Source organism: Saimiri boliviensis, chromosome 2 (genome assembly GCF_048565385.1).
Source record: "Saimiri boliviensis isolate mSaiBol1 chromosome 2, mSaiBol1.pri, whole genome shotgun sequence".
Lineage (NCBI taxonomy): Eukaryota > Metazoa > Chordata > Mammalia > Primates > Cebidae > Saimiri > Saimiri boliviensis.
This window is the reverse complement of record NC_133450.1, coordinates 200402343-200418589: the sequence shown is the minus strand read 5'-3', so window position 1 is coordinate 200418589 and position 16247 is coordinate 200402343. Positions and strand designations below refer to the sequence as shown.

The 16247-nt window shown below is 47.7% G+C and overlaps 1 protein-coding gene and 1 pseudogene across 1 annotated transcript; one reads left to right on the top strand and one right to left on the bottom strand.

Moving 5' to 3' along the window:
• Positions 1–4533: 4533 nt before the first annotated feature.
• On the top strand, positions 4534–9267 carry KLF4 (KLF transcription factor 4). Its single transcript, XM_003925253.4, has 5 exons — positions 4534–5135; positions 5251–5371; positions 6022–6988; positions 7087–7251; positions 8188–9267. The coding sequence occupies exons 1-5, from the start codon at positions 5131–5133 to the stop codon at positions 8361–8363; spliced, it is 1434 nt and encodes a 477-aa protein (XP_003925302.1). The 5' UTR covers positions 4534–5130; the 3' UTR covers positions 8364–9267.
• A 3019-nt stretch (positions 9268–12286) lies between these two features.
• On the bottom strand, positions 12287–12401 carry LOC120366496 (U6atac minor spliceosomal RNA; annotated as a pseudogene).
• Between the last annotated feature and the right edge of the window lie 3846 nt (positions 12402–16247).

Below are 16247 nucleotides of genomic sequence, written 5' to 3'. Positions count from 1 at the left end.
TTCTGACCTCAGGTGATCCACCCATCTCGGCCTCCCAAAATGCTGAGATTACAGGCATGAGCCACCGTGCCCAGCCTCATTTTCACCTTTTTAAAAAGTGGTTTTTTGGGTGGGCGCGGTGGCTCATGCCTGTAATCCCTGCACTTTGGGAGGCTGAGGCAGGCAGATCTCCTGATTAGCTGGATGTGGTGACACATGCCTGTGGTCTCAGCTATTCAGGAAGCTGAGACAGGAGGACTGCTTGAGCCAGGGAGTTCCAGGCTGCAGTGAGCCATGATTGCACCACTGCACTCCAGTCTGGTTAACAGAGCAAGATGTTGTCTCAAACAACAAAACAAAACAAAAACTTCCTTATGATTAAAAAGAAAGTAATGGTAGGACACAATGTCTCATGCCTGTAATCCCAACACTTTGGAGGCTGAGTTTGAGGCCACCCTGGGCAAAATGGCAAAACCCCATCTCTACTAAAATACAAAATATTAGCTGGGCGTGGTGGTACATGCCTGTAGTACCAGCTACTGGGGAGGCTGAGGCATGAGAATCACTTGAGCCCTGGAGGCAGAGGTTGCAGTGAGCCGATCATGGCACTGCACTCCAGCTTGGACTACAGAGTGAGACTCCGTCTCAAAAAAAAAGCACTTTTTCTTGAGTCCTGCCACAGTGATGCAGAGACACCCAGCCAGGGTCCATCCAGGTCACAGGGTGCTCTATGTGTCAAGACCCCATGCCCAGTTATGGGTGGTAAATCCTTCATTTGAAGTATGGATGCAGTAACGGGGGCAGTGGCTCTGTAATCCCAGCACTTTGGGAGGCCAAGGCGGGTGGATCACGAAGTCAGGAGATCAAGACCAGCTTGGCTAATACGGTGAAACCACGCCTCTACTAAAAATACAAAAAATTAGCCAGCTGTGGGGGCACACACCTGTAGTCCCAGCTACTCTGGGGGCTGAGACAGGAGAATCACTTGAACCTGGGAGGCAGAGGTTGCAGTGAGCCGAGATCGTGCCACTGTACTCCAGGCTGGGTGACTGAAGTGAGACTCCATTTCAAAAAAATAAATAAATAAAAGAAATATAGATGCAGCGTCTTCAATCTAACACACCCCTCCACGGCTCCACATTAATCCCCCTAGCACCAGTGGTGTTCATCACATCTTCTGCCAACTAATGTAGTTTGTGCTGGAAAAAAATTATTTTATAACTCTAAGGACATTAATAATTAACTTCTAGTCCACAGAACTTGTAATATCAGTTTGCTGAAATAAAGTCACCAGTGAGTGTTTAATTCTTCTTTAAAGGGTGTCTTCTATTATTATTATTGTACAGTGCAATTTAGTCATCAAAGGTTTACTCACCCTCATGTTTATAAATTATATAGGGCAGGGATTTAACTCTTCTGGCCCTACCTGTTCTGAAGACAGGGAGGGCCATAACCCTGTTGTCATACAGGGTGCCTGCCTTGAAAGATGATGCGAACTTGAAGTTCCTTGCTTCTTTTAGAAATCTAGGGTGAATACAGAGATTTCCCTTTATGACACAGAGGAATGACCAGATAGTTGCCTGCCACAAAGAGAATGGCTTTTATCCTTCAAAAGGCCGTTTGGAAACAAGTTCATCTTTTTCTTTCTTTCTTTTTTTTTTTTTTTTTTTTTGAGACGGAGTTTCGCTCTTGTTACCCAGGCTGGAGTGCAATGGCGCGATCTCGGCTCACCGCAACCTCCGCCTCCTGGGTTCAGGCAATTCTCCCGTCTCAGCCTCCTGAGTAGCTGGGATTACAGGCACGCGCCACCATGCCCAGCTAATTTTTTGTATTTTTAGTAGAGACGGGGTTTCACCATGTTGACCAGGATGGTCTCGATCTCTTGACCTCGTGATCCACCCGCCTCGGCCTCCCAAAGTGCTGGGATTACAGGCTTGAGCCACCGCGCCCGGCCAAGTTCATCTTTTTCAACTGAGTTTCAGAATCTTGTCTTGATTATATGACATAATAATAGTGGCTTTCCAATTCATCTGTGCAATATTGTTTTTTCATTGTGGTGGTTATGGTTAGTTTTTTTGCGGGGGAAGGGCTACTGCCTTACATAAATAAAAGCAAAGCAGAAATAATCTAGTGTGCTGCATACCTAAGTTAGAAATTCCAAGTCCTGACCCACATGTTTACATCCCAAGGGAGATGGCTGCCAATCAAGGGCTCATCACTGCTCATCCGGGGTGAGGGACTTGGGCCTTCCTGAAAACCCTGGTGAGTTTTCCATGCAGCCCTCAAGTCCCAGCATCCCAAGATGCTCCTGTCACAAAGGAGCAGGGGAAGAGGAGCAGATGTCTTCCTTTCTTGGTTCCTTCGTTTAAAAAGGGCTTAAAGTAATTTTCATAAAGTAACTGGCCTGACTCTATGGGGGTGGGGTTGAATCCCTCGAGGCCACGGGAAGGAGGATCTCAGTTTTCCAGCCAAAACTCTCCCCTCCCCCTGCTGCAGTCCTGGCCAGAGCCAAGCTAGAGGATGGAAGTCACACTCAAGGGCCTCGACTCTGTGGATCTTAAAGGGATTCCTGGCGTTGGCAGGGAGCACCAAGTCAATTTATTCGGGGCGAGATGCATTCCAAGAATGCTTCTGTGGTCGGCGAGGAGTGGAAAAATCAGGTATCACAAATACTCTGAGGAAACCTAATAGGTACCAGAATGTCAGGGTTCAAACAGGTGACAACGACAAAGGACGTTAACAAATAGAACTCAAAAAGGGGTGAGCGCACTCTCTGCCCGGTGCCCGAGCTTCCACTCCTTTCCCGTCTCCCCTCCCGTTTCTTTCTTAGGTCTACACCAGCCTAAGCGTCAGCGTTCACCAGTGAGGGGGATCCTTGGAGAGGGGGGCGGAGCCCGGCGCTGCGCGCACGAATCCAAAGTAAACACCTCGCCAAGCCTACGTTTAGAAAGTGATACCGAACACCACATTCACGTTTTGAAAAAAAAAAATCCTGTTTGCTGAGAAGATGAGAGCAAAACATTTCCCAGCTGGAAAATTACTGACAAACCTAGGGGAGAGTGGGGGTGGGGAGGTAACGTTATAAGACTGAATGATCGCCATTTCCTAGTCCCTTCCCGGTGGGCAAGGACGCCTGCTGTGGGTTCGGTGTGCACTTTTCGGGAACTAGGATCCCGCCGCATCGCTCCACTTCTTGGCACATGGTAATTCTCCAGCGAAGTTCCTTTTCGGGAGGCCTGACCTACCCGGAGCCTGAGCCGAAGGAACGAGTTGTCCTTTGACCTTTACTGGCCATTTCACCTCTTTATGACTCGGTTTCTCATCTATAAAGTGTAAAGGAGAGTACGTGGCTTGCAAAGTGCTTCGAGCCCGGGCACGGTGGCTCGCGACTGTAATCCCAGCACTTTCGGAGGTAGAGGCGGATGGATCACTTCAGGTCAAGAGTTCGAGACCATTTAGGCCAAGATGGTGAAACCCCGTCTCTACTAAAAATACAAAAATTAGCCGGTATGGTGGCACACGCCTGTAGTCCCAGCTACTCAGGGGGCTGAGGCAGGAGAATCGCTTGAACCCAGGAGGCAGAGGTTGCAGTGAGCCGAGATCTTGCCACTGCACTCCAGCCTGGGCGACAGGAGACTCTGCCTTTAAAAAAAAAGAAAGAAAGAAAGAAAAGTGCTTTGAGATGCCTGGTTGAAAGGTGCCTCCGCGCCTCACAGTTCCTCTTCTCTCCCGCACTCCTCTGAATAAATCTTGAGCCCCTTCACTCCCTTTCTCGCTTTTTTAAGTACCAAAACCATAACTCAGTTCCCCACTCCTGCCTCCTTCAGCCTATTCCCGGCGGAACACTCCTCTGGCCTTCTCCTGAGGCTCCCAGTGCTAGGTACTGCCTCCTCTCCACACCCCCAGGGCCCCCACTCCTCGGTAGAGGGGCTCGCGAGGAACCGTGCGAGGTCAGGCCGAGCTCCGGCACCGACACCGGCGCTGCGGGGCGACAGCGGACTCCTGCGAGCGCCGGGAGGGAGGGTTAGACGGAGGGCTGGATGAGTCACACGGATAATCGTGCTCTTTTCCAGCACGCAGACGGCGCGGAGAGCGCGAGTGCGAGCAGGGGTGGGGACGCCAGACCGTGCCGCCCGCTGACCCCACCAGTCTTCGCAAGCTTCGAACGCAGGGAGCCGACAATGGCGGGGCGGACGGCCTTGGTCGCGCGGCGACCGAACCTGTGCCGGGTTCCTCGAGTCCCGCGCTGGGGCGGACGCCTCCGCCGCTGCCGCCGCCGCCACTGCCGCCGGCGTCAGCTCGGCTCCAGCCCGCCAGCTGCCTGGCTGGCGTCACTGCCCGGCCCCGCCCCGCCCGCGCCCCTCCTTCCCCCAGGCCCCCACGTGCGCGGAGTTTGTATATTAGCACCATAGCAACGATGAGGGGGAGCCTGGGGCGGGGCGGAGAGAAGAAAGGTGGGGCGGGGCCTGGGGGACGGGGCGGGGCTTGGCGTGCCTCCGGGAGAAGGCGGGGGAAAAGGCTGGAGCAAAGAAGTTATAAGTAAGGAGCGCGCGCCGGCGGCCGGCAGTTCCTCTACCAGAGAGGAGAACGAGCGGGCGCGCGGGGAGCAGAGGCGGTGGCGGGCAGCGGCGGCACTGAGAGCCGCCGAGTGACCCTCCCCGCCCCTTCGGACCCCCACCCACGTACCCGCCCGTGGCCAGCGCCCATGGCCACGCGCGCCCGGCACAGCTCCCCGGACTCCGCGCCTTGCGTCGCCTACCAGTTCGCAGCTCCGCGCCACCGCGGCCAGTCTCACCTGGCGGCACCGCCCGCCCACCGCCCCGGCCACAGCCCCTGCGCCCACGGCAGCACCCGAGGCGACTGCGACAGCGGTGGAGGACGCTGCTGAGTGGAAGAGAGCACAGCTCCGCCATCGGACCTACTTACTCGCCTTGCTGATTGTCTATTTTTAAGAGTTTACAACTTTTCTAAGAACTTTCGTATACAAAGGAGCTTTTTAAAACGGACGCCTCCAATTTATATTTAAACCAAAGAAGAAGGATTTGGGGTTTTGGGTTTTGGCTTCGTTTCTAAGTCTTCTCTTCGTTGATTTTGGGGCTCGGGTGCCCCAGCTGCTTCGGGCTCCCGAGGACCTTCTGGGCCCCCACATTAATGAGGTAGGTGAGGCGTGCGGCGCTGGGAACAGGGAGGGGTGAGGACCGGTGGGACGCGCCGGAGCGACGGCCGAAAGTCGCCCCTGACTTCTGTCTCTGCGCCCTGCCCGGCTCTCAGGCAGCCACCTGGCGAGTCTGACATGGCTGTCAGCGACGCGCTGCTCCCATCTTTCTCCACGTTCGCGTCTGGCCCCGCAGGAAGGGAGAAGACACTGCGTCAAGCAGGTGCTCCGAATAACGTGAGTATCTCCCCGGGCCGTCGGGAACGCCCGGTGGGCTTCCGTGGAAGTGGTGGGGGCGGGCGGAGCCCTGGGGTCACCAACAGCCACTGAGCGAGGGTTAGGAGCGGCCACCACAGGCTTCCTGGGATAGCTTCCGTGCCTTTGGCTCAGAAATATATACCCGTGGTGCGGGCACGCGGAGCCGCCTGGGGCACAAGCCGGGTCTCCTCAAGTCCCCGGCGCGCTGTCGGTAGGGCCGGCGCGCTCAGGCCACCGGGCAGGAGGTGGCCCCGTCCCCAGACACTGGCTGGGCCAAAGTGAGCTTAGCGCGTAGGCGGCCCCGTGGCGAGAGCGCACCAAGAGAGCCTTGGTGTGCCAATTCCGAGGACGTCCACGGGACCTGGCGGGGGAGGGACCAGCCGTGGCGCTCGCTCACACGCAATTGGCAGACAGGACATAACACCCGCGACACAGACGCATCACCTCTTCTCCGACCCGGGTGTGGGCCGAGATTGCAGCGCTGGCTCCCTGGGTTCCCGGGTGCTTCCTGCCTGACCAGTCCCCATGTCTGGGCGGTGCAGGCGCGCATGGCCCGCCACCACGTCAGTACGTCGGGTGGCAACAAGGGACCACCGCTGACGGGTCTCTCTCCTGCCCTGTCCCCGCAGCGCTGGCGGGAGGAGCTCTCCCACATGAAGCGACTCCCCCAGGTGCTTCCTGGCCGCCCCTACGACCTGGCGGCGGCGACCGTGGCCACAGACCTGGAGAGCGGCGGAGCCGGTGCAGCTTGCGGCGGTAGCAACCTGGCACCCCTACCCCGGAGAGAGACGGAGGAGTTCAACGATCTCCTGGACCTGGACTTTATCCTCTCCAATTCGCTGTCCCATCCAGACTCGGTGGCCGCCACCGTGTCCTCGTCAGCATCAGCGTCGTCCTCATCGTCCCCGACGAGCAGCGGCCCTGCCAGCGCGCCCTCCACCTGCAGCTTCAGCTACCCGATCCGGGCCGGGAGCGACCCGGGCGTGGCGCCGGGCAGCACGGGTGGAGGCCTCCTCTATGGCAGGGAGTCTGCTCCGCCTCCGACGGCTCCCTTCAACCTGGCGGACATCAACGACGTGAGCCCTTCGGGCGGCTTCGTGGCCGAGCTCCTGCGGCCGGAGTTGGACCCGGTGTACATTCCCCCGCAGCAGCCGCAGCCGCCAGGTGGCGGGCTGATGGGCAAGTTCGTGCTGAAGGCGTCTCTGCCCCCTGGCAGCGAGTACGGCAGCCCGTCGGTCATCAGCGTCAGCAAAGGCAGCCCTGACGGCGGCCACCCGGTGGTGGTGGCGCCCTACAACGGCGGGCCGCCGCGCATGTGCCCTAAGATCAAGCAGGAGGCGGTCTCCTCGTGCACCCACTTGGGCGCTGGACCCCCTCTCAGCAACGGCCACCGGCCGGCTGCACACGACTTCCCCCTGGGGCGGCAGCTCCCCAGCAGGACTACCCCGACCCTGGGTCCTGAGGAACTGCTGAGCAGCAGGGACTGTCACCCTGCCCTGCCGCTTCCCCCCGGCTTCCATCCCCACCCGGGGCCCAATTACCCATCCTTCCTGCCTGACCAGATGCAGCCGCAAGTCCCACCGCTCCATTACCAAGGTCAGTTTCAGGGATTTGTAGCTCGGGCTGGGGAGCCCTGCGCGTGTTGGCCCCTCGGGGCACTCGGGATGATGCTCACCCACCTTCTTCACCCCTAGAGCTCATGCCACCTGGTTCCTGCATGCCGGAGGAGCCCAAGCCAAAGAGGGGAAGACGATCTTGGCCCCGAAAAAGGACCGCCACCCACACTTGTGATTACGCGGGCTGCGGCAAAACCTACACGAAGAGTTCCCATCTCAAGGCACACCTGCGAACCCACACAGGTAGGGGGGCAAACTGCAGAAGGAAGGGGTTAGCTTCCTGCCCCATAGGCTACCAGTGGACACTCTGGAGTGCCTCCTTGGCTTCCCAGGGCAGTCTATGGCCATCTCCTGGATCAGAGGAGAGAGAAGGACAGCAAAGCGGCGCCTACTTTTCTGCCCAGGAGCCTTTTGCTTGATGGATGGTATCTGTGCTTGAAGGTGCAATTTTGTTAGGCTTTTAAAGGGTAGGAGATTCCCCGCGGTTTGGGGGCCTCTCCTAGCTTGGGCATTGTAATCAAGAAATTATATTTTACTGTGCAAAAGCATGATGGCTTTTTTTAAAAATCGGTTTTTAATGTTCCCTTTCTAGGTTCACCCTCCCTTTCTATTTTGAATTCTGTTCTTAACAATTCGGTCTTACCTTTTTTTTTGGTTCGTTTTGATTTTTATATATATATATATATATATATATATATTTTCCGCAAGCAGAAGATTTTATTTTAATAACTACCTGCGGCTTTTTATCCCCAAGTATAGTAAGAATAAGATGGCCTGGTTTGGGCACACTACCAATCACAATTTCCAAATTCATTTCCACCACTGAGATGTCTTGACTCAAAAGAAATGTTAGTATAGGTTTAGGTGGTGTTTGTGTGTATTTGGTGAAACATTGTCTGTGTTGGGTGAAACATTAGTATAGTGTTTAGGTGGTTTTTGTGTTTTTGGTGAAACATCAGTATAGTTTAGGTGGTGTTTGCCTGCTTAACTGATCCCCTAAAAACAAGAGCAAATACTTAAGACACGGAATGTATTCCTAGCCATTCGGTGGTTTAAAGACATTCCTGGATTCTTTTAGGATAGGGTCAGAGTTTAGTATCTGGCCTCCAAAAAGGGCCAATTCTTTGGTATAGCAATGGCGTCAATTTTTTTTTTTTTTTTTTTCTTTTTCCTTTACAGGTGAGAAACCTTACCACTGTGACTGGGATGGCTGTGGATGGAAATTCGCCCGCTCAGATGAACTGACCAGGCACTACCGTAAACACACTGGGCACCGCCCGTTCCAGTGCCAGAAATGCGACCGAGCATTTTCCAGGTCGGACCACCTCGCCTTACACATGAAGAGGCATTTTTAAATCCCAGACAGTGGATATGACCCACACTGCCAGAGGAGAATTCAGTATTTTTTACCTTTCACACTGTCTTCCCAAGGAGGGGAGGAGCCCAGCCAGAAAGCACTACAATCATGGTCAAGTTCCCAGCTGAGTCAACTTGTGATGAGTGGATAATCAGGAAAAATGATGAATCTAAAAGACAAAAATCAAAGAACCGATGGGGTCTGTGACTGGATTTTCTATCATTCCAATTCTAAATCCGACTTGAATATTCCTGGACTTACAAAATGCCAAGGGGGTGACTGGAAGTTGTGGATATCAGGGTATAAATTATATCCGTGAGTTGGGGGAGGGAAGACCAGAATTCCCCTGAATTGTGTATTGATGCAATATAAGCATAAAAGATCGCCTTGTATTCTCTTTACCTTCTAAAAGCCATTATTATGATGTTAGAAGAAGAGGAAGAAATTCAGGTACAGAAAACATGTTTAAATAGCCTAAATGATGGTGCTTGGTGAGTCTTGGTTCTAAAGGTACCAAACGAGGAAGCCAAAGTTTTCAAACTGCTGCATACTTTGACAAGGAAAATCTATATTTGTCTTCCGATCTACATTTATGACCTAAGTCAGGTAATGCACCTGGTTTACTTCTTTAGCATTTTTATGCAGACAGTCTGTTATGCACTGTGGTTTCAGATGTGCAATAATTTGTACAATGGTTTATTCCCAAGTATGCCTTAAGCAGAACAAATGTTTTTTTCTAATAGTTCCTTGCCTTAATAAATATGTAATATAAATTTAAGCAAACGTCTATTTTGTATATTTGTAAACTACAAAGTAAAATGAACATTTTGTGGAGTTTGTATTTTGCATACTCGAGGTGAGAATTAAGTTTTAAATAAACCTATAATATTTTATCTGAATAATGATTTTTCAATTTTTTTCTCCTGGAAAAATATGAACAGTATTTGGTTTAAACACTCTGGGGTAATAGGGCATGTAAGAAGCACACACAAAAAAGCCAACTTTCTGTCAACAAATTAAGACCTTTTAAAAAAAAGAAACACGCTATTTAGCTTTACAATAAATACTACCAAGAGGACTGAGAGCGGTTGAATATTGTAAGTTTAAAAATTAGAAAATTAAAGGTGCAGTTACGTTTGTTCCAAATGTACATAATGCTACATGAAAGCAGTTTCTTTACCTATGATTTTCCTGGTAGAAACAGCTTGATCATTCTTTGATTTACTCAGTTTAGTATGAAAATATTCATAATATGGACACATTTCAGTTTTATATTTGAATAAAATCTTGATAGTTTGTCTTTTTATAAAGTATAAAACTTTTCTCTGTGGAGGCCTGTCCCAGCGCTCCTCACATTTGAGTAACAAAAGAACCCTCCCACAGCAGACAACCCTAAGAACATAGTTCCACAGTGCCCTCCTGAGGATTAAAGGATTCATTTATGCTTGCTGTGTGTTACAGATAAATACATTACTTCTACTAGTTACAATCCTAAAGAGGTTAGAATCAAAGTTTCTGGCAAATTATGTTAAAACGAGATCAGTTACTCTGATTGAAGGTGGGCAAACAGACAAATAAAATTTAAAAATTACAAATTCACAAAACTAAACGTAAAGCAAAAATGGTGTTTTTGTAAGTTTCTAGCATTTATATTTGAAGTTTTAGTATTAAAGCTCAAAACTGCCCTGTTAGAATCTCAAGTTCTTGAGGTGGGTGCCTGACAGACTGAAATTCATTTGGGGCTGTCACAAAATGGAAAAAACATTTGTGACACTTGACATTTTATATGCTTGTGATGTAGGTGACTAATATTTAACATCATCAAGGGGACAGAGCTCACTGCTCACTGGCATTTTCTTTAGAGTGCTTATTAACTATTGATTACATCTAGTGTCCAGAGGTGTGTTTGCACCATGGGTGCATTTAATAAATGAAATAAAAAATGGACGTTTATAAGAGGCTTATGGCAGATCAACACAAGGTATTTTCTTTGGCTTTTAAGAGTCCAGCATGACTGGCAAGCATGGCATGTGTCTCTGCTTAAAAGAAAACAGGTGCATCAATAGGATGGAATTTTATGTGGCCAAGAACATATTCGAAGCATATTTAATGTCATGGAAAAATGCTCATGGTATGTTAAGTGGAAAAAGCAGGATATAAGACTATAAACAGTACGAATTCAATTGTATACATTTAAATGTATGAATGCTTTAAAGGACACAGAGAAACAAAAGGAAATTAAGAAAAAACTCTAGAAGAAACTGCCAAAATACTCGTACTGGTTTTCTCAGTTTAAATTTTTTTTTTTTTTTTCTTGAGCTGGAGTCTCGCTCTGTCACCCAGGCTGGAGTGCAGTGGTGTAATCTTGGCTCACTGCAACCTCCACCTCTCGGATTCAAGCAATTCTCCTGCCTCAGCCTCCCGAGTAGCTGGGATTACAGGCACCCACCACCATGTGCAACTAATTTTTGTATATTTAGTAGAGACAGTGTCTTACCATGTTGGCTAGGCTGGTTTTGAACTCCTGTCCTCAAGTGATCCGCTCACCTTGGCCTCGGCCTCAGCCTCCCAAAGTGCTGGGATTACAGGCGTAAGCCACTGTGTCGGGCCTAAACTTTCTTTTTTGCAGTTTTTAAATATTCTAAAACATCTCAAGCCTGTAATCCCAGCACTTTGGGAGGCCGAGGAAGGTGGATCACGAGGTCAAGAGATCGAGACCATCCTGGTCAACATGGTGAAACCCCGTCTCTACTAAAAATACCAAAAAAAAGTAGCTGGGCATGGTGGCACATGCCTGTAATCCCAGCTACTCAGGAGGCTGAGGCAGGAGAATTGCCTGAACCGAGGAGGCGGAGGTGCAGTGAGCCGAGAAAAACATCTATAGTAAGTTTGAAAAACTTTTTAAGAATGAAGATATATAGCCGGGCATGGTGGTGCACACCTGTAGTCCCAGCTACTCGGGAGGCTGAGGCAGGAGAATTGCTTGAACCCAGGAGGCGGAGGTTGCGGTGAGCCAAGATCGCGCCATTGCACTCCAGCCTGGGTAACAACAGTGAAACTCCGTCTCAAAAAAAAAAAAAAAAAGAATGAAGATATAAAGAGTATTTAAATTATTTAAATAAAAAGCCTTCATTAAAACACATTATTCTGTAAATTAGATTCCTTTAAGTTTAATTTCTTAAATTTCTGCTAAATTGTGGTTGGTTGCTTTCGTAATTCACCTCTTTTATCCAGAATCTTCTGGAATACGGTTGGTGTATGGAAATGACTGTAAAATGCCATCTTCATATTTGCTAAGTGCATATTATCTCAAATAGAAATGTGCATAAACTATCAAGAATTTTAAATTTATTCAAAATTTTATGATGTCATAAGTTAACATTCCTCTGTGTTAAGGTTTTATTTTAAAATTTTTATTTATTTTAATTTTTTTCTTCCACTTTTATTTAAGAAAAAGAAAAAAAAAAAGATGAGGTTTCGCCATGGTGGCCAGGCTGGTCTTGAACTCCTGACCTCAGGTGATCCACCCACCTCGGCCTCCCAAAGTGCTAGGATTACAGGCGTGAGCCACCACATCCAGCCTTTCTTCCACCTTTTTCTTTTTTTGAGACGGAGTTTTACTCTTGTTACCCAGGCTGGAGTGCAATGGCGCGATCTCGGCTCACCACAACCTCCACCTCCTGGGTTCAGGCAATTCTCCTGCGTCAGCCTCCTGAGTAGCTGGGATTACAGGTATCTTCCACTTTTAACTTCAGAGGTACGTGTGCGGGATGCGCAGGTTTGTTACATAGGTAAACGTGTGCTGTGGTGGTTTGCTGCACAGATGGATGACCCCATCACCTAGATATTTAAGCCCAGCATCCATTAGCTATTCTTCCTGATGTTCTCTCTCCCCCACCCCTATTTTGTTATTTGTAATTTAAAAAAAAATAATTTTAAATATAAGATTTTTAAACCATATGTGTGTTGTCAGGCCCGAGGGCCTCTTCCATCTTTGTCAAGGGAAGTGATAACCTTCTCTCCATTCATACAACACTTATTTTTAATTTTATTTTAAAATTTTCCTAGAGACAGGGTCTGACTATGTTGCCCAAGCTGGTCTCAAACTCCTGGGCTCAAGCAATCCTCCTGCCTCAGTCTCCCAAAGTGCTGGGATTACAGGCGTGAGCCACAGCATCCAGTCTACATTAACTTTTGCTAGCCTGAAAAATAAAGCTTCAATATCTGAAATGAATGAGGATTTCCCAAAACTGTGACCAAACAAAATACTATTCAACATACACCAGTAGCTAAATTATTTACTCTGGGACCTATCAGCTGTGGGTCCCTAGGTGTACTGTTATTATGGTGTTACAGAGCCATTTGTGTGCTATAGAACAAAGAGTACCTAATAATTGTGACGCCTGCTTATTATATTTTCCTTATGACACTTAATTTTATTGTTTATTTTAAATTGTGTGCCTACACACACAAAGGATTAACAATGTTTCCTACACACATCAACAGACTTTCAGTCCACCTATTTTCCAGCAAACTGTCTCTAATGATAAAATTCTTTCTGCCTGAAAACATGTTTGACTCTTGCTATCCTGTTTCAGTTTGTAAAACAAAACAGATGCTTTCACTATCTCAAGCAGGATGGTCATGGGCAATATTTCTTTTCCTTCCAAAAATTGTTCCAGGCTGGTTGTGGTAACTCATGCCTGTAATCTCAACATTTTGGGAGGCTGAGGTGGGAGGACTGCTTGAGGCCAAGAGTTTGAGAGCAGCCTAGGAAACAGCAAAACCCCGTCTCCACCAAGAAAAAAAAAAAAAAAATCACCAAAAAAAGTTACAATTTTTAGAAACATGAAATGCTCTTCATAGTTGGAGATTAATAATTTTTACATGTAATTTATTTCCATATAAGGAAGCCCAGGTGAGGCAGTCTTTATGCTGCAGAAGCACATCCACAGAGAAAATATTAAAACGAGCAGCGGTGGTACCTGTTGTACTTCAATAAAAGGGAGTATCTAAATTTAGCAGCCTGTATCAGCCACCTGTCCTATTAAATGTTCTGGCTTCTGAAGCTCCATTCAACACCACATACATACATAAATGGATCTGTAGTCTAGGTACTCCCTCACTCACCCTCCTCCATTTCCCTGTGTCTCATACAGACATGAATGCCACCCAGTCCTACATAAACCCTTTTACTTCATGCATTATTATTATCATTTTATTCATGATTTTATTACGTATTGCATTTTATCTATTTGTTTTACTTCTTTGTATTTTCTTAGCACCTTCTACAGACTATTGTGTAGCGACATGTTTTTATAGTGCTAAACTGAAGCTATGTCTGCCTCCTAAAGGTTGTTTATGAAACTATCATTCATTGTTCACATGCAGAGTCATTCAATAATATTTCATATAAAACTGACAAGACCAGTCTACATAATGAATGCAGTAAAAAATATCACAGAATGTTCTGCCTATGGAAAAGAATCAAAAACAAACTGCTGTTAAGGTTAGAATGCTGAATGTAAATAAAAACTTTTTTTCTACATTAAATGAAACTAAAACGAAAGTTGGAAATGAACACCCTTTGGAAAACTTTACCTTAAGCAAAAAAGTGAATCTTGAGTAAATTTCTCACCATCTCCTGAAAAACTAACAAATTCTTAAATCTGTTTAAATTATCTGGTGCTTTAATGCTCTGATCACCGTCAAAACACAGGGAAAGCAGCTGCTAAAATGTTAGCACACATAGAAAAATCTTTCAGGCTGAGATCAAGGTTACCGCAGCCAGTTAACTTTGCCGGGGAGGGAAGGGTATATGGGGTAGGAATATCAGTCAAATTGCTTCTCTGGAGTCAGGTGCATCTGGAGCCCATCGTTTTAATTGTTTTCCACAGTGCCCTTGATATAATATCACTTTTTTGAATTGCTTTGGTCTTCTCGACACCCTAGATGAGTCAGCATGTTGCAATCACTCGCCCAAATGTCTTTCTCTAGTCTTTCTCTACTTCTTCTTTTTTTTTTTTTTTTTTTTTTTTTTTTTTTTTTTTGAGACCCTGTCTTGTTCTGTTGCCCAGGCTGCAGTGCAGAGGCGCAATCTTGGCTCACTGCAAACTCTGCCACCGGGTTCAAGCCATTCTCCTGCCTCAGCCTCCGGAGTATATGGGACTATAGGCAAGCACCACCACACCCAGTTCATTTTTGCATTTTTAGTAGATACGGGGTTTCTTCATGTTGGTCAGGTCCAGAACTCCTGACCTCAAGTGATCTGCTCGTCTTGGTCCCCCAAAGTGCTGGGATTACAGGCGTGAGCCACCATGCACGGCCTCTACTTGTTCTTAAAGGAAAAGGAGGAAATACATTTGATTTAATAACAGCAAAAAGTAAATTCACAGTTAGAAATCCCTTTGACATCTCATCTGAGGATACCTAACAGATCATTTTTCATTGATGCACCACAATAATTATGATGATAACCGCCAGGCGTGGTGGCTCACGCCTGTAATCCAAGCACTTTGGAGGCCAAGGCCGGCAGATCACCTGGGGTTGGGAGTTCAAGACCAGCCTGACCAACATGGTGAAACCCTGTCTTAAAAAATAATAGCTGGGCGCAGTGGCTTATGCCTGTAATCCCAGCACTTTGGGAGGCAGAGGCGGGTGGATCACGAGGTCAAGAGATTGAGACCATCCTGGTCAACATGATGAAACCCTGTCTCTACTAAAAATACAAAAAATTAGCTGAACATGGTGGCACGTGCCTGTAATCCCAGCTACCTGGGAGGCTGAGGCAGGAGAATTGCCTGAACCCAAGAGGCGGAGGTTGTGGTGAGCCGAGACCGTGCCATTGCACTCCAGCCTGGGTAACAAGAGCAAAACTCCGTTTCAAAAAGTAATAATAATAATAATAAAATAAATTTTTTAAAAAAAGAAAAAAATAATAATAATGATGATCATAACCAAAAGAGTTAGGACTATTTGCTCTGCTTTTATGTCTTTCTTTCTTTTTTTAAATTTTGAGACAGGGTCTCACTCTGTCACCCAGGCTGAAGCCCACAGTTCCCTGCAACCTCAACATTCTGGACTCAAGCGATCATCCCATGTCAGCCTTGCAAGTAGCTGAGACTACAGGCATGCACCACCACATTGGGCTAATTTGCTTTTGGTTTTTTGTTTTGATATGGAGTCTCACTCTGTCACCCAGGCTGGAGTGCAATGGCAAGATCTTGGCTCACTGCAACCTCTACCTCATGGGTTCAAGTGATTCTCCTGCCCCAGCCTCTCAAGTAGCTGGGATTACAGGCATGTGCCAGCACACCTGGCTAATTTTGTATTTTTAGTAGAGACGGGATTTTGCCATGTTGGCCAGGCTGGTCTTGAACTCCTGACCTCAGGTGTTCCACCCACCTCCGCCTCCCCAAGTGTTGTGATTACAGGCATGAGCCACCACACCCAGCTTGCTTTTATTTTTTGTAAATACAAGGTTTCCCTATGTTTCCCAGGCTGGTTATATTTCTTTTCATGTCGTGTTATATGTTTCAATAATATAATCTAAACAGAGCAGGAGACAAGAAAGTTAGCTCTTTAGAGCAAGAGAAAGAACCAGAAGGTCAAGTGGGGCTATAATTCCTGTCTCACCTATAATATTTGAATCTGCAGTAACTGGCACTGGATCAGTATGTTGCTAAATGTGGCCAAATCCCCACAATACAGATATAGCACTCAGGTGCTATACCTATATACCCATTTAAAAGCTGAAACAAGGCAGGGCGCGGTGGCTTATTCCTGTAATCCCAGCACTTTGGAAGGCCAAGGCAGACAGATCACGAGATCAGGAGATCGAGACCATCCTGGTCAACATAGTGAAACCCCGTCTCCACTAAAA

Bases quoted from the DNA above. Each gene is read 5' to 3' on its own strand.
- KLF4 (XM_003925253.4), top strand. The intron at 5,372-6,021 runs GTGAGTATCTCC...CTGTCCCCGCAG, and splicing joins AAGCAGGTGCTCCGAATAAC to CGCTGGCGGGAGGAGCTCTC. The intron at 7,252-8,187 runs GTAGGGGGGCAA...TTTCCTTTACAG, and splicing joins ACACCTGCGAACCCACACAG to GTGAGAAACCTTACCACTGT.